Source organism: Anopheles bellator, chromosome 2 (genome assembly GCF_943735745.2).
Source record: "Anopheles bellator chromosome 2, idAnoBellAS_SP24_06.2, whole genome shotgun sequence".
Classification (NCBI taxonomy): Eukaryota; Metazoa; Arthropoda; class Insecta; order Diptera; family Culicidae; genus Anopheles; species Anopheles bellator.
Window position 1 is genome coordinate 60,068,902 of NC_071286.1, and position 21,945 is coordinate 60,090,846.

The 21,945-nt window shown below is 49.1% G+C and overlaps 5 protein-coding genes across 8 annotated transcripts; 3 read left to right on the forward strand and 2 right to left on the reverse strand.

Annotated features, from left to right (window-relative positions):
• Positions 1–3,358: 3,358 nt before the first annotated feature.
• LOC131208625 (peroxidase) lies at positions 3,359–6,010 on the forward strand. The gene has a single exon (XM_058201425.1). The coding sequence runs from the start codon at positions 3,491–3,493 to the stop codon at positions 5,561–5,563; it is 2,073 nt and encodes a 690-aa protein (XP_058057408.1). The 5' UTR covers positions 3,359–3,490; the 3' UTR covers positions 5,564–6,010.
• A 170-nt stretch (positions 6,011–6,180) lies between these two features.
• LOC131209407 (protein-associating with the carboxyl-terminal domain of ezrin) lies at positions 6,181–8,723 on the reverse strand. Its single transcript, XM_058202472.1, has 2 exons — positions 7,487–8,723; positions 6,181–7,421 (listed from the first exon to the last, which is right to left on the reverse strand). Exons 1-2 carry the CDS (start codon positions 8,621–8,623, stop codon positions 6,504–6,506), a joined length of 2,055 nt encoding a protein of 684 aa, XP_058058455.1. The 5' UTR covers positions 8,624–8,723; the 3' UTR covers positions 6,181–6,503.
• A 900-nt stretch (positions 8,724–9,623) lies between these two features.
• LOC131207800 (uncharacterized) lies at positions 9,624–10,158 on the reverse strand. The gene is made up of 3 exons (XM_058200431.1): positions 10,094–10,158; positions 9,706–10,023; positions 9,624–9,635 (listed from the first exon to the last, which is right to left on the reverse strand). Exons 1-3 carry the CDS (start codon positions 10,154–10,156, stop codon positions 9,624–9,626), a joined length of 393 nt encoding a protein of 130 aa, XP_058056414.1. The 5' UTR covers positions 10,157–10,158.
• A 530-nt stretch (positions 10,159–10,688) lies between these two features.
• LOC131211926 (large ribosomal subunit protein uL18) lies at positions 10,689–12,493 on the forward strand. The gene is made up of 3 exons (XM_058205613.1): positions 10,689–10,786; positions 11,158–11,859; positions 12,170–12,493. The coding sequence occupies exons 1-3, from the start codon at positions 10,784–10,786 to the stop codon at positions 12,356–12,358; spliced, it is 894 nt and encodes a 297-aa protein (XP_058061596.1). The 5' UTR covers positions 10,689–10,783; the 3' UTR covers positions 12,359–12,493.
• A 997-nt stretch (positions 12,494–13,490) lies between these two features.
• On the forward strand, positions 13,491–21,639 carry LOC131211484 (CCR4-NOT transcription complex subunit 3). Of its 4 annotated transcripts, none has more exons than XM_058204972.1 (12): positions 13,491–14,340; positions 15,379–15,476; positions 15,543–15,677; positions 15,757–16,210; positions 16,291–16,496; positions 16,573–16,849; positions 16,923–17,430; positions 17,548–17,615; positions 17,710–18,344; positions 18,403–18,513; positions 18,627–18,836; positions 19,014–21,639. In XM_058204972.1, exons 1-12 carry the CDS (start codon positions 14,316–14,318, stop codon positions 19,110–19,112), a joined length of 2,826 nt encoding a protein of 941 aa, XP_058060955.1. In that variant the 5' UTR covers positions 13,491–14,315; the 3' UTR covers positions 19,113–21,639. The 4 variants fall into 4 exon arrangements, with proteins under 4 accessions (XP_058060955.1, XP_058060953.1, XP_058060952.1 ...); XM_058204969.1 differs by lacking the exon at positions 13,491–14,340 and adding an exon at positions 15,194–15,316; XM_058204970.1 differs by having other exon boundaries at positions 15,379–15,677.
• Positions 21,640–21,945: the final 306 nt, after the last annotated feature.

Below are 21,945 nucleotides of genomic sequence, written 5' to 3' on the forward strand. Positions count from 1 at the left end.
TCTAAAAAACAATGACGATTTCTACTATTGTTTGATAATCATATCATATCTTTCCCGGCTAAAGAAAAGGAGAATCCGCCAAATGACTATCATTCGTTTGGCACAATATTGCATCTAAAGTCTAAAAGATTAATTGTTGCACGTAAAAAGTATGCCCAAATGATTACGAGACATAGGAAAGAACTCCAAGCAACGATCACTGGAACTGGAACGGCTCTTCTGTAGGAATGGCAACTGGTTAGCGAAGAGGAAAACTGAAAAAATCTAGCTTCAGGGAAACGTGGAAAGTAATTTTTCGTTAATCATTGGCAGTCATTCGTATACCGTTTTGGAACTACCACGTGGTCAGTAGAAGATATTACGAGCCACGCAGCGGAAACAGAGCGCACCGGGACCCTCTGTGCCTCTAGAACGATGGCTTTCCTCCGGACAGGGCAGTAATGTTCGGTGGCAACGGTACATAATAGGTTACGATTTTATATATAGATACATATATACAGTTTGTAGGACAGCTTATTGGCTTTTTAGACACATTTATGGGAAATGCTATCCAGCGTCCAGCGAGTGGGGAAAAGTAATGCACCAAACGATATGCCCGGTTTCTCCCCAAGCACCTGTAAACGACGAATTTCCGACAGTAACACAGTGGAACCAAATTCGCATCTCATCTACTCCTTTCTCACGCGTTTCCAAAATCAATAGGCCAGCAGACACATCATTGGCGCAGGTGGCAGAATGTAGTCAATTATGTTGTGCGGATAAATGTTCGGTGTGCGCTGCAATGGCCGGGCTATGGCCGCACATTGTCTCCAAAGTTCTGTCCAGTTCTGCCGCAATTTATCTCTAACCGCATCAGATGCACCCTTATTGAACTACGTCCCAGCCATCAAACATGCTACTAAATAGGTCCTTTGTCACTCTAGGGACGAGCAAATGAGCCACAAAAAAGGACAATAACACAGAGCAGTATATACACGCAGCAGCACCAAGTTAACCAAACAGGAATGTTGAGTGAAGAGGCGAAAAGTAATGGCGTCGAGCAGCATAACCAAGAGCCTCGCATATAACGGCAACACACTTTTGCAAACAGAATCGTCCAACTCGAAAAAACACCGATGGGACAAATCCGGTGCAGTCATCATTACCCATGCAGCCCATTAACGCCCCGAGCAAGCTGAGTTTTTGTATTTTGCGTTTGCTTAAGCAATGCCGCAGTTAGACATTAATAATCCTAAGTGACGCTTTTCTGCGCTCAAAATCCCAATGAAGTTATAAAACGATATCATTATGAATACACGCTTAAATGACGTTATTTAAGAAAAAGCCCCCAGGCGATATGGATAAAATAGTTTGCGCTTGTTTGGCGCGATCAGTTGTGCAATGTGCGGATGTGCGCGGTGGCTTATGTAAAGTGATATGAAATTCTCAACGAAAACACTACCCACGACGCTTCACTACATCGGAATGTTGAGAGCGGCTAGTAAGATCCATGAAATTTGTGACACGACACAGCGGCACACGTGGCAAGGGTAAACTAATCCTTGCTCTGGGACGTATATACACACAACAACTAAAAACGAGTCGTCCGGTCGGGGCTGTTAGTGGAACCACAGAAATGAATAAATTATATCAAGGTGAGAGCCCACTGGCCAAGGCAAAACTACAACAAGTGTTCAAAAACTGACTTTTTTACAAGTGACGAGAGTTTATTCAAAGATAACGATAAGTAGCTCAGCTGTCGCAATCGTATGGCCTTCTCGCGTATGACACACTCTCGTGGGGTGCACCGCTTTTTATGGCCCACATCTCATTCCGCGCGGATTCTCCGTCTTTTGTTTCTAGCACAATGGGCAGAGGTTTTCACATTTCTTCTCGATGACTTACCTAAGCGCAGAATTGAGATGTGCTCATTGTTGCCCACGTTATCGGCCATTTGTTTTTTTTTTTGTTCAATACCGACCTTTTTTAAACGTGCCTCTCTATCGGAAGGTGATCGTGCGCTTGACTTTGCCGTTTGCTGACGTTAAACTTTGCTCACTACCAACACGAGTATCCTTATGCGTATGGATTTTTTACAGTCCCATCGAAGTGATAAACCTACACGAGGTACCGGTTTTCCTTTTGGAGAAAACAACACAGCTGAGCCCGGAGACCAACCGATTCCGGTTCGAGGCAGATTGCATCTGGATTGAAGCACCTTTTTTGCATGGCCATTTTGTCGTCGATCGATGCGGTGGTGCAGCATGTTTATTATCAAAGACATTTGCTGCAAACTTGAGATAAACGTTGATATTTTTCGCGTACATGATTTGAGGGTTTCGAACTACAACCGTTCTGGTATGAGATCGGCCGGCCACGGCGAGCTTGCCATACCCACTTAATGAACTATTCTCTCAAATACGAGAGAATATAACCATCACGGCAACATCTCAATCAGCATCAAATGGCGTCCAATTTGAACCGCGGAACCATTTAGCAAAGCGTTCATGTTTTCTATTTTCCGGAAACACGAGGCACGCGGGTTGTGCAGTCGAAGGACGTGTGCAATCGCTAAGCACCAGTCGTTTAGAGAACCGTGGGTTCGAAAATTAGCGTCCGCAAACCAGCACAGGCTAATTGCGTTCAATTAAACCCAGCGGAATCCAGGAAGAGTTCAACCGTCCACGTTGCCCGTCGCCAAAGCCGTAAAAGAGGGAATTAAAAGCTTTTCAGCCCGAGAGGCACCCTGAAAGATGTCGCTACCTTTCGATCGCATCGTTGAAGTCACATCACGTTCAACTTTTTCCTTTCAGCCAGCAGCTTCCTTCCAGTCTCGGTCGACGTGGATCGAATTTGAACGTCTCGATCGAAGCGGATCGCCCGTTGCGATTTGAATGCACACTCCGTGGCGGGTTGCCTACGCATTGTCAATCGAATCGGTGATCGTCGGACTGAAAGGGGAATTGAGTCACGCAATGGCTAGAACGTGGCGCGGCCGATCGCGATCACGCGTTAGCGATCGACGACGGTTCGTAGTGTGTTCGTCACACAGGCACAATTGACGCATCATTTGAACTTTGAAGAACAACAGAGGGAACAGCGCGAAGAGCGAGAGAGGCGCCCAATGGTCATCTTGACCGAGGCGAACCGATAAGGTCCGGACCACGATCGAGTGAGTGAGAAAAAGTAACACCGGGAGACAGAGAGAGAGAGAGAGCGCGAAGGACGGTATGTGGCCCCGCGGAGATGTATGCGTTGGAACTTGTTTGCGGTTTTAGCGGCCAGCGGAAAATGGGATCGGATAATGTTTTGAGCAAACAAAACAACACCCAGCCAGCGCCCAGCGATCGGTTCACAGTTCGGTTCAGTCAATCCGTTCGGTTGGACGTTCCGTTCCGACGTCCACGGTGGTTTAAAAGTTTGTCGATGGAATTCCACTGGCCGAGCACGCCCCGCGAAGCCATTCGACTACGATTACAGTTACGACGGAGATAAGAACACAGCAAGCAACATGAAGTCATCGGGATTGGCAAGTTTGTGGTGCGCCTCGGTGATCTTACTGCTACTGGCGGCCATTGGCCAGCCGTTCGAAATCGTGGAGCGCTACGGACTAGCGAATCCGACGCTCGCCCAGAAGATGATCCGCCTCGCCAACCCAACGCACCTCGATGAAGCCCTCGAGTATGGCGAAATGGTGGTGGAGAAATCGAAACGGCTGGAAGCCTCGATTAGCGGGGCCGGTTCCCGGGTGAAGGTCACCAGGGAGGGCACCACGTACGCCCAGACCATCGACGGGTATCCGACGCCGAGTACCGAGCGTCAGGATTTGCTGGCCCGCACGGTGCTCCGCGCCTCGGCATTCATCGTCAACCGGTACTGTCTTCCGGCCGCCATTTCTTCCACCGAGTGTGGCGCCTTTCTCGGTGCCATTACGCTTCCGGATAGCTCGCCTCTGACTGAGCGGTGCAGGGCAATGATCGCGTCGAAGGAGCACAACGACGAGTACCGTCGATTGCTACCGGCCGCTTACGACGACGGGATCTACACGTTCCGGCGAAGCGTGTCCGGTGGAGAGCTACCGTTGGCACGCCAAATTTCTGGCCAATTCCACACGGCGACCCAGAACGGGGGCCATCGTGACGCAGGGCGCCATTCGGTGGCCCTGGTGCAGTGGTCACAATTTATCGAGCACGATTTGGCCAAAACGACCGTGCAAACCATGCACGACGGAACGCAGATTGAATGCTGCACCAACGAACACGGTCCGCTGCTGCCTCGCTATCGACATCCGGCATCCTGCGCGCCGTTGCCGGTTCCCGCCGAAGATCCGTTCTACCGGAAGCACCAGGCCACGTGTCTCAACTATGTCCGCAGTGCGCTGTCGCTCGGTGAGACCTGCCATCTGGGGCCAGCCAACCAACTGAATGCGGCCACTGCCCGGTTGGACCTGTCGCAGGTGTACGGAAGTACGGCGAACGATACGTCGCAATTGCGATCCCTACAGGGTGGTCGTCTCCGGGCGCAACATTCCGATTCTCTGGACTACCTGCCTAAGGCAGCGTCCGAGAAGCTGTGCGTAGCGGACGATCAACTTGAAATTACGTGCTACAGTTCCGGTGATAGTCGCGTAAATGTGAATCCTTACGTTACGCTCTTACACACGCTGTTTCTTCGTTCACACAACCACCTAGCGAAGCATCTGGCCCGGTTGGCCCCGCATTGGACGGACGAGCAGCTGTTCAACGTCTCGCGACAGGTGAACACCCGGGTTTATCAGAACATTGTCCGCGAGTGGCTAACAACGGTCGCTGGGCGACGCGAGAAGAGCAAATCCGTGGACCGGGGAGATGATGGAGTGAGCAACGAGTTTGCGACGGCTGCAATCCGCTTCTACCATACGATGATGCCCGGGGTCATCGGTAACGGTACCGATCTGCAGCCACTGTTTTACCGGCCAAAGGATCTCCGGAAACGCGACTACTTCATCCATCTCGTTGGCTCCGTGCTGCAGCAGAGCGCGATGGCTCTCGACACCGAGTACGTGGACGATGTGGCGCACCTCCTGTTTGGAGCCACGGGTCAGGTAGGACTCGATGTGCTGGCGCTGGACATTCAGCGGGGTCGAGATCACGGGTTGGCACGATACGTCGACTACTACGCCTTGTGCAACGGGGATCAGATCAACGGCTGGTCCGATCTGGAAAGTGTGATGAAACCGAACGATCTGGCGATCCTTCGCTCGGTGTATGCTAGTGTACGCGATATCGATCTAGTTGTGGGAGGTATTGCGGAACGTCCGAAAGACACCGATGCCACCGTTGGGCCTACGTTCGCGTGTTTGATTCGCGAACAAATCGAACGCTCTCTGCACATGGCGCCGTCCGGACTGAGCATCGATCTTGATGCCGCGGTAGCAGATTACGGAGGTGCCAGGTTCATGTGTGATACGACGATGGTGGATCGAGTTCAGCAGGATATTTTCCGCCTCCCATCGGCGGTCGATAACCCACAGGTGCCCTGTTCGCAGTTACCAGCACTCGATCTTGCGCGGGTCGTACGTGCGATCGAGGAGCGCGCGAAATAAATGGTGCGACAAGGTCAAAATGGCGCCCGATGACGAAGGTGTCTCGTCAATGAGATGCGCCTCTGAGCATTGACTAATCGTGACTTGTGACCCCTGTGCCTTTCCTGCGTTAATGGAAATGAAAGATGAATACGTTCGTTTACGCCTGAAAGACTTAAAGGCTCGTTACGTGGTGCGTAAAAGAGCAACAAACCCACTAAGCCACACTTACAAGAGATGATGTTGCCACGCTGAGCAACTTTCGGTGGCATTGATTGCTATGACGCGGATTCAAATACCTCCTCGTTTCCATTTCAAATCAGCGTGGAACTCGTGTGGTAATTTAAATAACAACGGGCCATTTTGTGACCATAACGTTGATTGAAAGATCGACGAACCATAATTTACAAACACTAGTTGTAATTTTTTTAAAAATAATAAAGTAATAAAATTATATTTGTATGAAGTAAGAAATATTTGACACTGTTCTCTTAGTGGGGTAACCAATTCAATCACTTCAATAGGGGAGTAATCAATCTGAGCGGGTTTCCCCATCAAAGGCATGATTACGCGTCTGCCCACTGATAAGAGAAACACTTTGCGATCGATAGGAAAATCTAAATTCCATCTCAGGGTCCTATTCTTCAGTTTGTCATGCCGCCGTCCCTCCATTCTGGTTGCTCAACTATTCACATTGATAGGTGTAGTGAGCTAATAACTTTGCCCCATTAACCACTTCAATTAGACTTGCATTGCATTATTCCACGTGAATGGTAGAATGGCTGTGAAACAAATACCCTTTTGTTGCTTAGAATCACCGTATTTTCGGAGACCACCAGGGTAATGGTTTAGTTAACCAATTATAAACAAATATTTATTACTTAGCTATAGATCCGATAAAAAACAAATCGTTAAGCATCGTAATCAGTGGTAGTCCGGATGTTGGTACGTGATGATCGCTTCACCAATCCTCGTTGCCTTCGTCACCCCATCCATCCTCGGTCGCTTCCATCTCATCCACCTTGATCTCCAGGCGGCTGCTGCTGACCACAGGCACTTCCTCTTCCTTATTATTGCCAATCCCCTTCAGCCGCTGCGTTTCTTGCCTTAGTTCGTTTCGGTTCTCGTCGGGCGGGTTTAGTTTCTCTCCGGTAGCATCCCGACTCTCGTGGGTCGTAAAGTTGCCACCGGACTCGTCCTCGGCGATTAGCAAAACGTTTGCTCTCTGTATGACCGGTTCCATGTCTTTGAAGAAATCGAATTCTTCTCCCGGGTCACCCTTCTTCGTTGTGGCCTGCACTTTGATGTCTAACCGCTCGATGCTCCCACCCGTAACAGTGGCCGCTGAAGACGAATCGTTCGATGCTGTTCCGATTCCCTGCTGCTGAGTAGAGTCGCTTTGGTCTAACGATTGGTCTCGATCCACTGTTGCCACGGGTTCACTTCTGGCAGTCTGTTCCTGAACTCGCTGGTCGGCGGTATCATTCTCCCAGTCACTCCACTCGTCCACCTGCAGCTCCACGTCTGAGTTAGTCTGATAGATGTCTTCCCCTTCGGGCGATAACCGTTCCGGCAGTACCAGATTGAAACTGCTCTGGTTCATCAGCACCGATGCAAACGATGCATTAGTGTCTGCTCCGGTATCCGGCACCGGGCTGCCGGAGAGAAATTCACCCGAACCAATCACAGGCGTAATGGAGCGCACGGCACTCCAAGGATTTCCTACATCCGGTATACCCTGCGGTCGTCCGTCGGCAAATATTTTACTTCGATGGCCACCGATCACTACTGCCGAACCGAGGATGGGCACGAGATCGGCCAGGCAGAGCAATGTCTTCGCCACCAGAACATCGTTCGTGTCCTTTATCCCAAGCAAAAGCTACAAAACACAAGAAACAAATCGTCAAAACCCACGATTAGTCGTTCCACTCGGCGAGTTCTCACCTGAGGTAGAATGTGGTCTCGGAGGTCTTCTTTGGCGAAAAATTCTACGTAAGCCGGAAAGTATTCGAGCAGAGTGAGACGAATCTGCGCATCCTGCACGCAGAATACCTGACGCACTCTGGGCAGCATGTAGGACGAAAAGAGTTTGGGCGTGAAGAGGGCCGGTGAGAGGTCATCGCTTTTCGGTCGCAGCACGTACGGTGTCACACACAGCTGAGCAGTCGTATCGAGTAGCACGATGCGCGACAGGAGCAGCGAACCCATCTGCTCGGCCACCGTTTCCGGGTCAAATAAGCGTAGCCGATCAGCTAGACTGATGAAGAACTCTTGCTTCGCCTGAGGGCTTTTCAGGGGCAGCTCGGTCAGGAAGGAATGTATCAGTATGAAGTCATGGTTGAAAATCGGATGCAGTAGCACCGCCGACAGGTTGGGGCGCATGGCTGGATTGGCGTGTTTTAAGTGCGTGCCACAGTACGCCTTAAAGTCCTCGACCGACGGAATGTTGGCGTCACTTTTGTTGTGCAAAATCTCTTCGCACATCACACCGAATGCGTACTGCTCGAGTGCGAGTCCTTTGTGGCTGAGTTCGGCTGGGTCGATTGATTTCGGGTAGCGATACGGTTGAGACTTCTCTAACAGCGTCTGATTGAAATCAGTGGTCCGCCAGAGATGCTCGAATCCGGCCAACCGCCAGGCTCCATCGTTCGTAACGTAGATACCAGATGATGATATGCTCAGATGGCGCACGCTAGCCTGCTCGAGCAAGAAAATGAGCGCACAGAGAACGTTCCGCAAGCCGAGACAGATCTGTACGTCGCTTGCCACGCTCAAACACTGCACCAGTGGACGGCACCGTTCGGTGGCCAGCATCATCAGCGAGCCCTTGCTCCATGATGCGTGGTACCGAAGAATGTACGGATGTCGATAGATCTTCAGATTTTTTATCGCTCGCTCGAGTGGGTTTTGGTTCGTCCAAAACTGTCCTGAGACCAGTGTTTCGCCCTGGAAGATCGATATGTTTCCGACGGTTCCGTTCGTATTCGGAAGCTCCCCATTGTACACCGACCAGTAGTCGGTCACTTGGATCGCCTTCTTATTGATTTCTACTCCCTTCAGCTGGGACTGCTCATTGCCCATAGCACAGCGCTTTCAGACTTCTAGATTAAACTCGCTAGGACGTCGGAAACCCAGTTTCACATACTTCTTATCCACACTCCGTGTGACCAGTTTTTCGCAATTCGACCTTCCTCTTTCGACGCAATCTTCAATTTGACAATTCAAAAGAAAAACAACGAGGCGTTTGACATCCGGCACCTTGAGCCGGTGTTTATGATTACGAATACACTGCTCCACATCATGAAAATGTTTCGAAAACTACGGTCCGACAGGTGATTTGACCAATTTTCTTCACTTCATGTCTTCATTCATTTATGCGTCTCAGTCTCATTTATATGGCTCAGTGTCTTCATTATTTCATGTTAGTGTTTAGAAGTAAATATACCAAAGAGGTCTATTGCAGGGTTTTATTCAGTCAAAAAACGTGGGACTGCTGATGGCTGAGGGTGATGGCTTGATATCTGCCAGCCCGCCATCCTGGAAGTGCTCCATCAGACGGATGACCTCCTTTAACAGCCGCCGCATTTCGCTGTCTGGCCGTTCGCCAGCTTTGTTCACCGCCATGGAGACGTACGACCCCAGGATATCGGACCATGTGGGTTTATTATCCGTCTTTAACCCCACTTCGATCACCTTCAGGAGCCTTTCCAAAACTGCCCCTTCGGAATGATTGCTTGGCCGAGGTGTTTCATGTTCCGTGGGTGAGGTGGCCGTGTCTCTTTCTGATGCCGTCAATTGTTGTGATTCCATGTATGTTGCTTCCATGTTCTGAAAAAATATTATATGTGTGTTAATATTGATATCAACTCCATTTTTTCTCTTAATAACTAGACACCAAAATCTCAACATGAATGGAAAGCTGTCCCACAGGAAGTATGGACAGAATACAACGCAACACAATTTGTCCTGACTCCTGGCGAAACGATGCAAATATCAATAAAATGTTCGAACTTCAAATTGTGCCATGACAAGTGCCACAGTGCAAATGAAATAAGAAATAAATTCAAAGATTATTTTTATTCTAGAGGGAGAGCTATTGTAAATTGGCGTTGTTTTGGTTAATTAACCTTACTACGCAAAAAAATTATTTTAATAAAAGTTACCTCGCTCTTGATGTTCGTTACATCCGAAGCTTCGCAAACCTCTCCAGCAGGAGCCAAAAACGATAGCCTCTTGAAGGCAAACCATCGTATCGTACTTGCCGGCTGGTTTTCTAGCGTTCGGCGGTTTTTATGGAATGAACCTTTCAGCACATCCCATTTATACCGCACCGCATCCATTGGTAGCTGTAGTTGGGCAGCAACTCGTTTGTACGCTGCCATTTTCTTGGAACGATGATTGAAGTCCGCGTGCTTGGGGTTCCACAGCAGTTGTTCCTCCTTCATAGCATCAATAACTTTAAACATTAGTTCTTTTGTCCACTAAAAGAGAAAACAGAAAAATAACAACACTCTATCGGCCATCTCCATAATCCTTAAAAACGGCTCTTACCTGCACTCGTAAGGGTGCGCAGCGGACGCGCTTTGATCCATCAATTCCTTTGTGGTTCGCCATTCTTTTCTGCGGATAACATGAATAACGATTTCGTCTTTTTCATCCAATTGTTCTTAAAATTAGCAGCACTAACTGCTTCACAAACTTGCAATTCAACCGACTTACCTTTCGTTCGTACCAAACTACGTTCACAAATGAAAACAAATGATGCTTTCCTTCTCCTTCTATTGCCATCTTTGTCATAATCTGATTCGCTGTCGAAAAACTGTCCCATTTTTTGGACAGCCAAAAAATCTGGCGGAAATTTGACGTGAACTGTCAAATTTAAAAAATATTCCCTATAAATCCCGAAACGGGAAAATAACCGATAAACAAAAGAAGCTCAACAGCAACTCAAACTAGCTCGCGGCATTCCAGCAAAAAAAGGGGTACCATCCATTTTTGCCCAGTTTCTCATAGTGTGGACGTGCATCTTTTCAACATATTGTTTCCGTGGCAATAAGGAGTAGAACGCATTCCTACCCTCTGTTTCGAATGTCAGGCGGACAGTCGTGTTCGCCGCTGTCACTGTCAACAAACTGAGTCTGTCGGTGCGCCATCTTTCTTTTTTCCTTTCCCGTGTAGAACCGACGTGTAGAAAACGTGTTGAGCGTTTCGTGCGTCGAAATATTCCCAAAATAAGACGAAATGGTGAGTTTATTGTACTGAAAATAGTTCCTTTTGGTGCGTATGCCAATTTTGTATCGAATTAAACAATTTTTGAACGAATATAATAAATGTAAAGCGCTTTTACGACACTGATACGTGTCCGGTGCAACAGCAACAGTCTACCTGCGTGTGAACCGCAGGCGATGCGGTGGTAAAATTATCTATCAATCTATTTATCGCTTTGGCCAGTTCTATAGAATGTAATTTACCCACTGTAGTCAAGCTTTGTGATACAAGAAATGATTTCGTGAGATATGGAAAACGAAAATATACCTTTGGGATTCTGGACTTGTTATGTTTATAACCTCACTAATTGAAACACATCTGATGTTTTTTTCTCTTTTTGCACACAGGGGTTCGTTAAAGTAGTGAAGAACAAGCAGTACTTTAAGCGTTACCAGGTCAGGTTCCGTCGCCGTCGCGAAGGAAAGACCGACTACTATGCCCGCAAGCGCCTGATTTTCCAGGACAAAAACAAATACAATACGCCGAAATACCGTCTGATTGTTCGTCTCAGCAACCGTGACATCACCTGCCAGATTGCGTACGCCCGTATCGAGGGAGATCGCATTGTCTGCGCAGCCTACTCGCACGAGCTGCCACGTTATGGCGTCAAGGTTGGTCTGACCAACTACGCCGCCGCGTACTGCACTGGTTTGCTGGTTGCTCGCCGCATTCTGCAGAAGCTGCGCCTCGACACCCTGTACGCCGGTTGTACCGACGTGACCGGTGAGGAGTATCTGGTTGAGGCGGTCGACGATGGTCCGGCAGCCTTCCGGTGCTACTTGGATGTCGGATTGGCTCGTACCACCACGGGTGCCCGTGTGTTCGGTGCGATGAAGGGTGCCGTCGATGGCGGGCTCAACATCCCGCACTCCGTCAAGCGGTTCCCGGGCTACAGCGAAGAGAACAAGAGCTTCAACGCTGAGATGCACCGTGAGCACATCTTCGGTCTGCATGTCGCCAACTATATGCGAACGCTGGAGGAAGAGGATGAGGAGGCGTACAAGCGCCAGTTCAGCAAGTACGTCGCCCTGGGCATCAAAGCCGATGATGTAAGTATATAGAAGCGATGATTGTACGGTTGCACTTTTACAAACGTCCACTCCAAATTACCGTCGAACGAACCCATTTAGAGAGGCACGACGGCTTCCGAAAGTGGACCACAGTAATGTTTGAATGAAATAGTTCGTAGTGTGCGGGATACATTTTCCACCTTGCAGACTTCCTTGATTTTATCATACAAATGATTTCTAAAATAACAATAATTTGGATGCTATGTTCTGTTTGTCCTATGGTCATTAGTGAGCAGAGTAAGAATATCATCATTCATATAACCTTTTACCCCCATTTTTCTTTCGGCAGATCGAAACCATCTACAAGAATGCTCACGCCGCCATCCGCAAAGATCCTTCCTTCACGAAGAAACCCGAGAAGAAGGTCACCAAGAAACGGTGGACTCTGGCCAAGCTGTCCCTTGAGGCCCGCAAAGAGAAGGTTGCGAAGCACAAGGCCGATTTCATGGCCAAAATCCAGGCCGATGTCGAAGCCTAAGCCGACAGCAGCAGCAAGCTTTTCCTTCTGCATCCTTATTACTTCTCTTGCGGTGTGCGTGAATAAGGCGAGCAACAGAAAACATTCGTTTAAATTTTGGCTTCTATTCGCTGAACATTAACATTATGTTTGAAGAGAATTGTAGCGGGCAGCAGGCCCGCAGGTTACGGGCATACCGAGGTCGGCAGAGCAATTTGTTATGAATAAATATAATGTTGATATTCAGCTGAATGGGAACCAAATATTTTGTTTGTTTTTCTACTGGTTACTGAAGCACGATTCACTGCCGGATTGGCGCAAACAAGAAAGCCTGAAGGAATACGTTTCTTACAATTAAGTTTAGATTTGTAAATCCTACAAACGAATATAAAATGCATATTACACTAATCGTTCATGACTGAAAATGAAGCTTTATTAATCTTTTCGTTGGCTAAAGTGGGCCTTCACGCCAGACTCAACTGAACCGTTAAATCACACGAAACGTGATCATTTCCTCCATTGATTGCTGCAAACTAATTGTCCGATTGTACGATTTATCAACAAATCAGTACTTTTATTCTCATTAGTGTATCTATTCGGTTATTATATGGATATAATCATCGTTCAACATATAAACCATCGTTTGCAGGAAAATGCCCATTTATCTTAACAATCGCGAAATAACCGCCCAACAGTGAAGTTTTATTGGTGTTATCTGCTTTCCTTATAGTTGACAATTATGGGCGATACAAATATGAGTAAACTATATGTGAAACATTATAAGACAACCAGGCAAACGTTTCCATTGAGATTCCATTCCATTGAAGTGATACGGCATGGACAGTTTAAATATGCTCCCAATGTTCAGCGCAATACGCACCAGTTGACACAGCACGCAATCTTGAATGAAAAGGCCGTATGAACGATTTGCTTTCAGCGGGTTTGACAGTTTACGCAAATCAGTTTGACGCGCAGAAGCACGCAACGGTGTGTGCGTAATATCGATGACCGCTCTCACGTTGGAAGAAACGAGAGGCCTGCTGTTGCTGGCCTGGTCTGGCGCATGGGGAAGCGTACACGCACACCGCTCTGGGCAAGCAATGGTTTCGAACGGTTCTCCAACAAATGAGCCAAATAGAGGTTCCGAAATAAGTGCTCCCAATTGCAGGAAAATATTTTGTAAATGCTAAACGATAGGCACGCTTTCGGCGTCCGGTAAAACAGTGCCAGCCCAAAGCAACGGTGCGTGTTTCTCGGGAAAGTGTTCGTTCGCATCTCTAGTCGTGGATTGCCGAGATTTTCGGTGCGTTAACCCAAAGTGGAAGGTACTCCTCGCGGAATGAGCACGGTTCGGCCATCTTGAAAGTAAGGCAACACCAACACACGCACAAACGCAGACACGTACGTGCGTCCTATGCCCGCAAGGAAACGGTTGCCATCGAAGGAATCCTTGGTTTTTGGTGCCCTTTGCTACACGCGCTCGCCCTACCAGCGATCGATAGCGGATTGTCCTCTCAGCGGGTTTCCAGCGAGCAACGATCCGTCTCCATGGCAGGCACCGATAGGTGGAAAGAGGTCTAGAAAAGTGACCCGTAAGACAATCGCTACCATCTCACCACCACTACACCACGCTCTCGCCGTCGCTTACATTCGGCCAAACCGCTTGCCGTTGCTGGGGTGCAAAGCGAAAAGAAAGGAAGGACCAGGATCACAATTGCAACATCCGGAACTGGAACCCGGCAGTTCCGGCGAGCCGCGTAGAGCACCATCTCTTTCTCCCTTGGGTGTGGACACAGCGACGGCGTGGAAAGCGACCGTCCCGCGGTACACAACCCGAGCGCTGGAGCGGAGCAAACGAAGTGGACGGAGCAAGCAGCGAGATCCGGAAGCCTAAGAACGCGCCCCAGAACCCATTCCAGAGGCCCGGCTTGCATGAGTAGATTATGTCTGATATCTGTGACCAGATGTGTACATAGCCATGGCTGCGACCCGAAAGTTGCAAGGTGAGAACCACTCGTTAACGCGGTACAATAGGGGTGCTTCGCGGTGCAGGCGCGCAAGTATGCAATAGTTTGTCCGCCGTATAATCGATCCAGCGGTCCAGTGCAACACGAGTGCAACATTTTTGTGAAAATTTTTGCCCGGGCCGGGAAAGGAAACTGTGTTAACTTTTCAGCATAATAGTTTTGCGTGAAAGTGTGCAGGGACAAGGAGTGCGGAGCTCCAGGATTGCTAGTATATTTGTGCATGTGTATGTGTCCTCAGTATCTGTTCAAAGGACTCTACGAAACTAGTTCCCAAAAGAGCGGCTTCAAATTCCAATGCTTTCAAGTTACGGTTCCCTAGCAACAGCTACGTGCTGAACAAGTGATCAGTGCACATCAGTTCGTTCCTAGGATCTAGGATGCTGTGCAATGACCAGTGTGCAATGTAGGCAATGAGAGTTCTTCTAACATCGTCGGTGACAGATGGTGGGGCTTTTTACCGTTGAGCTGAACATCGTGACATTGTGTGAGAGCATTATCGACGACCCGGAGACGGATATTTTGGCATAGCAAGCGAAATCGCGGGTCATCAGGGGGTCATCAATAATGTTTACTTGATTAGGCAAGCTATTCGTTTTTTAATTTTCAATACTCGGGCAGGTAGCTTAGCTTCCGATTGGAACCACTCGCGAACCGGACCCCCACTTCGGTTGACAGTTTGAAGCCCTTCCCGGCCCTTAACCCCACGCATTAGTAGCATTGTTCGATCGTTTTAGTGTTGACAGTATTGAATGTCAGTGGTGTTGAGCGCGCCCCCGAGTGTATGTTAGTGGCCGAGAGGAGGTACAAAATAGAACGAATGTGACACTCACAAGTAGTTGCCGCGCTACCGCCGAGACCGTGTATCATAAGGCGCGCTGTGCACTTTTGTGTATCAACAAAACGGCGGCAAGAAAGATACGGACGACGGCGAATGGCACCCCGTTTTTAATGTGTAGCTTTTGACGTGCCGTGCTCGAAACGGAATGTTTACTCATCCCCGATCCCTATCCGCAGGTGAAATCGATCGGTGCCTGAAGAAAGTCACTGAAGGAGTGGAAACGTTCGAGGATATTTGGCAGAAAGTTCACAATGCTACAAATAGCAACCAAAAGGTGAGCAACCGCGCGTTCGCTTCTCGATGCGATGGCCACGGACTTACGGGTACCTTGCGCTTGCAGGAAAAGTATGAGGCGGATCTCAAGAAGGAAATCAAAAAGCTGCAGCGGTTACGTGATCAGATCAAATCATGGATCGCATCCGGCGAGATCAAGGATAAAAGCGCTCTGCTGGAAAACCGTCGGCTCATAGAAACCGTACGTTTCGGGGACAAGGGTTTAGAGAATTGTTTGTTGGCTCAATCGGTCGTGTCTCCCATTTGTGTACCCTCTGCAGCAAATGGAGCGGTTTAAGGTGGTCGAACGGGAAACCAAAACGAAAGCATACTCGAAGGAGGGACTCGGAGCGGCCCAGAAGATGGATCCGGCGCAGCGGGAAAAGGAGGAGATCAGCAGCTGGTTAACGTCGTCCATCAACTCGCTGCAGATCCAGATCGATCAGTTCGAGTGCGAGATCGAATCGCTGCTGGCGGGCAAGAAGAAAAAGCTCGACAAGGACAAGCAGGACAAGATGGACGAGCTGAAGGGAAAGCTGGAGAGGCACAAGTTCCACGTCACGAAGCTCGAGACGTTGCTGCGGATGCTCGACAACGACGGTGTCGAGGTGGAGCAGATAAAGAAAATTAAAGAGGACGTAGAGTACTACATCGATTCTTCGCAAGAGCCGGACTTCGAGGAAAACGAGTACATCTACGACGATATCATCGGATTGGATGATGTGGAAATCTCTGGTAAGCGTCGCCGAGGCTGTCCCAAGACCCAAATGGTCCGAAACAGCTTGGTTAATCGGACGACGGTTGTTTCGTTTTAGGCATCCCGGTGTCAACTGGCACAGACAGCAATAACAGCAACGAGACGGCCGGTTCGCCCAGCAGTCTGATATCGGGAACTAGTCCGGCACAGTCGCCGGTGCTGAACTACAGTGCGAGCACGCTGCACAACCACAGCAGCGATTTGTCCGCCGATAATAACAATCTAAGCGAGAAGCGTCCCAAGCCCGATGGCACGAAGATAACGGTATGTTGGCGGGAGCACCGTTACACTTAGTTAAATATCTAAATCATGTCTTTCGACTTTCATGCGTTACCGCCAGCCGGTAAAACCGACTGCAATCCGAGCTAGCAAAGTGGACCCCTCTGTCCTGGCGGTCAGCAATGTCGTGAACAACAACAACGGCAGCAGCAACACTAGCGGCATCATCGGCAGTAACAGCAGCAACAACAATTCGTCCAAACCGGGGTTGATTAGCTCGACGCCTAGCAAAAACCACGCGAACGCTGGTCCGGCACCGAGCGGGTTGCAGCCACCTCCGAACAGTATATCGCTCAATGGGCCCGCGTTCGCTGCGGTGGCGAAACAGCACGCCAGCAGTCAGTATACCAATCACCGGAGCGCGTGTAGTCAGCTGAAACACATCCATCAATTTCCATTTGTTTGTTTCAGAAAATGGCTCCACAACCCAGTCGAATGCGACGTCGTCTTCGGGTGCATCGTCGAGCGGTCCGCAAGCTCCGAATGCATCGAATGTCTTCAACCTCAGTCAGATTATTAATGCATCTCAACCTAAGCTTAGTCAGTCGCAGCAGCAGCAGCAGCAGAATCAGACGCAGCAAAATAGTATGCCGAGTGCGGCGGCCGTGGTTGCCGCGGCAAACAGTGGCAATGTGCAGCCATCGACTCAAGCAGTACCATCGTCACAGCAGCAACCGCAGCAGCAGCAGCAGCAGCAGTCGCAGCAACAAACGCCGCAGCAGCTACAATCCCAGCAGATTCCTTCCGTGCAGAATTCCATGCTTCTACACAGCGGTGGCCAACCGCTGTCGTCGTCTGCGGCGAGCACCGAGAGCGGCAATCATGTAATTAGCACCTCGTCCGCGGCCACGATCAGCAGTAGTGGCCCGAATGTTATTAATAACTGTGTCTCGCCAAGCAATTCCGCAGTCAGTAGCAGGTAGGTGCACCGTGCGCTCTCGCGGTCGCTTGTTTGCGAAGGTAGTTTTCTTTGTTTATTTCAATCTGTGACCGTTTATTTTTATCCTCGCCGACCGGATATCCTATTGCGTCCTAGGGCGTCTCCCAGTTTAATGTCACCACCGCAGCAGCAGCAGCAGCTGTTAAATGGCCCTACAACACTCGGTAAGTCCTCGGCCCTATTATGCAAACGCTTTGGCGTTGGCTACAAATGATCCATTCGTATCTATGCATATATTTTCGTTCGATTTTTTCTCAGCGCAAGAAGTGATAAATAGAACGGGAGTTCTCGAAACTGGTCCTAGCCCCAATCCCAACACTCTGATGCAACAACAGCAGAGCCAACAGCAACAGAATGTGCTAGGTGCATCTGCGGCAGCGGCCGCCGCAGCGGCCGCGGCAACGGCCGCTGCAGCAGTGGCACTTGCGTCCGCTCAGCAACAAGGGACGGCAGCGGCAGTAGCCGCGGCCGCTGCAACCGCAGCAGCCGTCGCCGGGCAGCAGCAGCAACAATCGCAACAGCAGCAACAACAATCGCAACAGCAACCACAGCAGCTACCACTATCACAGCCAGTGGACACGAGACAGACCGTTCCTCCCAATCAGTCCGCTCAACTGCAAGGCCCGCCTGCGTCGTTCATGGTCGATGCCGGCAGTGGCGGTGGCGGTGGAGTGGCAGGCGCCGGCCTCATACCGACGTCATCGGCCACTGCCATCACCAACGGACCGAACACGATCATCAACACAAACACTAGTATTTCGAGCGCCGCCAGCGTGAACAGTGGCACCGGCGGAAGCCTTAATCCTGCTGGCACGCACGAGGCATGCATACCGCCGCTGCTTGGCGTCGCCCCGCTCGGTACGTCCAAGCTGCAGAAGGAGCATCAAATACAAGTAAGCGTCCGATTCGCGTTTGCCTGGCCGCATGGGGATTACTACCTTCCTTTTCCAGTTCCAACGGATGGAAGCCGCTTACTATCATCTGCCAACGCCGAGCGACTCGGAGAGGCTAAGGCCGTACTTGCAACGTCAACCCGTGCAAACACCAGGGCACTTTCCACAGGTAACGCCACATTTCCTATCCAGCGATCACATTGTGATACAATTCGGGGTTCCTCGAAATAACGGCCATCAAACCTGATCAATGATTTCTGTGCTTCTCGCTTCCATTTGCAGCAACAACTTCCACATTCTGACACGGTTGAGTTTTTCCAGCGTCTTTCCCCCGAGACGCTTTTCTTCGTGTTTTACTACATGGAGGGAACGAAAGCTCAATATCTGGCCGCGAAAGCGCTGAAAAAGCAGAGCTGGAGATTTCATACGAAATACATGATGTGGTTCCAGCGCCACGAGGAGCCGAAAGTGATCAACGAAGAGTACGAGCAGGTAAGTGACACTCGGGCCGGGAAGCTGGAACATGGGTGCGGAATGAGGCGGAAAACAGAACCGACGCTTTGTCCGGCGGTGGGGACAGACACATGTTGGTCCTTTCGCGCGTGCACACCGTTTAAAATTGGTTTTCCTTCTTCTCTTTTCTCCCCTCCTTTTTTTCTCACCAACCAGGGAACCTACATCTATTTTGATTATGAAAAATGGGGCCAGCGTAAAAAGGAAGGGTTTACGTTTGAATACAAGTACTTAGAAGACAGGGACCTGAATTGATCTTTACAGATTACGGAACTCCTTTTTTAAAAAACATGTGGAAAAGCGTAATGAAACGAAAAAAATCTGTCAATAAAAATTACAAAATGTTCAGAAAAAAAAAACACAATCACGAGCAAAATCCGCACGAGCATCCGCGACGACAAAATAGGACAAATGGCCGGCAAAAACACAAACCATCTTCACCAAACCAACGACGTGACTATGTTGTGAACGTTACTGGAAAAGGCGAGCGGCTTAATTGGCGTGCGTAGTATCTCAGTTCAAGGCTTCTTGGGGCGATTCATTTTCTCTCTCCTCCGTTGGATAGTGATCGTCGTTTCGTTCCAAACGCCACATTTGTTGGCCAGCACACGATCGGGGAGCATTTTTCTTGTCGCTTTGTTTGCACCACAGCAACCCGTTGCTAGGATTGGTTGTCAGCTTTAGCGAATTCGCAAAGCAATCTTTGATGGTTCGTCGTACGACACACAGTATGTCCCCTTATTGGTAGGTGTTAATTTTGGGAGTGAGCTTCTTCTCTTCCAGGGTCCATTAGCTGCTGTTTCTCGTTCAATAGAAGACCCGTGATTTGTTGTATTCCGACTCTTTTGCGGGATCGCCTCAAAACTTGCTTCTCCGCAGGTGCTCCGAGTCCGAGTCGGACAACGGGGGTAACAATATTATAGAACGGATCACTCACACTACAAACTTAATCCTAGAAGATTGATGATGGAGAGAAAAGCTTTTAAAAAGAACAAAAAGAACATAAAAAACGAAGAGAAAATTTAGAGAAAACCATGAAAAAAAGTATGCAAATACATATTGTTTAGATGTAACCTCGTGGCCTGGCCGGGGATGTGTTGACGTGAGTCTGTCGTGTGGAAGAAAAGGGTCGGCCACGCTGTGTGCTGTAGATTTTGATTCCACGTTACAACACTCATACTTTCTTCATCAGTGGCCACCGATCGTCATGGTTCGACTCCTTGCGGTTTTATCATTAACCCCATTTCCCTTTCATGTTGTTACGTCGGTTGGCCGACCATTTTGTAAAAAGAGAAACCTCACTAGACAAAACCGACACACTTCATGCTGGTCACTTCCTGTTTCATCCCATGCGTCTACATTGGTCTCTGTCGAATCGATTCTAGGCCTGCAATAGATAGGGGGACGCTGCCCAGTATTGCCGTCACAAACGATCGCGGAACATATTCTCAGTTCTGTTACCGGTTTATCTCCTGACCTTCGCTGCTGTACATTGTCAGCGCTTCGTAGGGCTGAAACGGATAGTAAATGGTCGTGCGGCTCCCTAGCGAGTGGTGTGAATCCAGCGTTCCGTCAGCGTGTTCTCTAGAGCAAAAGCAGAAAAGAAACTATAAAACAAAATCCCCCCCTCGCCGGAACATTCACCGCTCGGACCTGTGAATGTTCGCGAGGCGCCACAATCTCGAATAAGTGTAATTGCATAAACATGAACAAGTTGTCAAGAGGTGAGGGTAGAAGGTGTAAGAAAACTCAGAGCAACAACATTTTTCCGGGTGTCACAGGCTTTCCGCCCGGATCGGCCTCGTTCCGGTGGAGTGAAAGAAGCAATTTAAGATGAAACTATCAAACGGCGGATCCTGCTCCGTTGTCCGGCGAGTCTGAACCCCACTGGTGGAGTACCGATCACCATTTACCAGCTGGTTCCATTTGTGTTGGAATCAACGAACGGCCCGTCAGCCGCGCTCAGTTCCGCCTTAACGAGCGGGAGTCCAGGAGACAATTAGGCGGAGGCGCGAGCGGGCAACTCGCGATTGAGACCTAACCGTTGAAAGATGGCTAGCCTTAAGGGAAGAGGTGTACGCTCTGTCTATCGATACCGAATGCGACGGTGTTCGGTATAGGATTACTACTGTCCCAGCCAAAGTACTCTCCGAATCGAAGAGGAAATGGGACACTGCGTTCCGGGCATCAGGAAGCGTAGTGGGGCAAGGAAGTGGCTTTCCGGCACGCAGACAAACCTCTCTAGCGCTCTGCCCAGAACTGATCCCGGATGGAGCAAGGAAAGGCGTAGCTCTGTGTGTCCCTCCCGGAGGTGAGTGTAGGTGGCGCGTGCGGGTTTGTGCTGCCGGCTAACACTGCCAATACAAAAACCTTCCGCGAGTGGGACGAAGCGAACGATGCAGAAATCGAAAGAAGATGCAGAAATCGTTCAAAAGCTATGACAGTAGGAAAAAGGATCAATTGAATGTAAAAACAGAAATCGGAGCACAGTAGAAAGGATCAATAATAAATCGAGAAAAAAACGGAATAAAGTAAACACAGTAAACAAAAAAAATGAAAACACACGAAAATACATAGGAAATGTTGCTAAACCATCGACGTAAAACCGTTAAGCCACCGCCAACGTGGGGGACAACGCACGTGAACATTTCCTGACCCACGAATGACGATAAATGAATGAACAAAACAACTGCATTAAAATGTGATTTATAATTATAGATAAACTGATTGAGTAATTATTATTGAAATAAAAGCTCTATATATTAAAGCAGATTTACCTTTATTCGGTTGACTTTTTCTTGTTTCTTTCACGCTTATGCGCAACGTGGAAGGAAAGAAATCCGCGAGAAATCGGCGTGAAGCGCTGAAGCAGGTCCTAAGCTGGCCGTACTTACCGATTACAGCTCCTTTATGTTGTTCGGTCGATCGGAAACTTTTGCTAGTTTACTTCTTCAATAAACGATCGAACGCTTACAAAATCTAGGTGTACGAAACTTTGGCCGTTTGGAAGATTGGCCGTTGTTAGTGATATTCAAACTCCGGTGCAATGCGCACACTCCACCGTAGCCAACCTGTTGCATGGCACTTC

Bases quoted from the DNA above. Each gene is read 5' to 3' on its own strand.
- LOC131207800 (XM_058200431.1), bottom strand. From the start codon at position 10,156: ATGGCGAACCACAAAGGAATTGATGGATCAAAGCGCGTCCGCTGCGCA. The intron at 10,024-10,093 runs GTAAGAGCCGTT...TTTCTCTTTTAG, and splicing joins GCGCACCCTTACGAGTGCAG to TGGACAAAAGAACTAATGTT.
- LOC131209407 (XM_058202472.1), bottom strand. From the start codon at position 8,623: ATGGGCAATGAGCAGTCCCAGCTGAAGGGAGTAGAAATCAATAAGAAG. The intron at 7,422-7,486 runs GTGAGAACTCGC...TGTGTTTTGTAG, and splicing joins GAGACCACATTCTACCTCAG to CTTTTGCTTGGGATAAAGGA.
- LOC131211926 (XM_058205613.1), top strand. The intron at 11,860-12,169 runs GTAAGTATATAG...TTCTTTCGGCAG, and splicing joins TGGGCATCAAAGCCGATGAT to ATCGAAACCATCTACAAGAA.
- LOC131208625 (XM_058201425.1), top strand. From the start codon at position 3,491: ATGAAGTCATCGGGATTGGCAAGTTTGTGGTGCGCCTCGGTGATCTTA.
- LOC131211484 (XM_058204970.1), top strand. From the start codon at position 14,316: ATGGCTGCGACCCGAAAGTTGCAAG. The intron at 16,211-16,290 runs GTAAGCGTCGCC...GTTTCGTTTTAG, and splicing joins GGATGATGTGGAAATCTCTG to GCATCCCGGTGTCAACTGGC. The intron at 18,345-18,402 runs GTAAGCGTCCGA...TTCCTTTTCCAG, and splicing joins AGAAGGAGCATCAAATACAA to TTCCAACGGATGGAAGCCGC.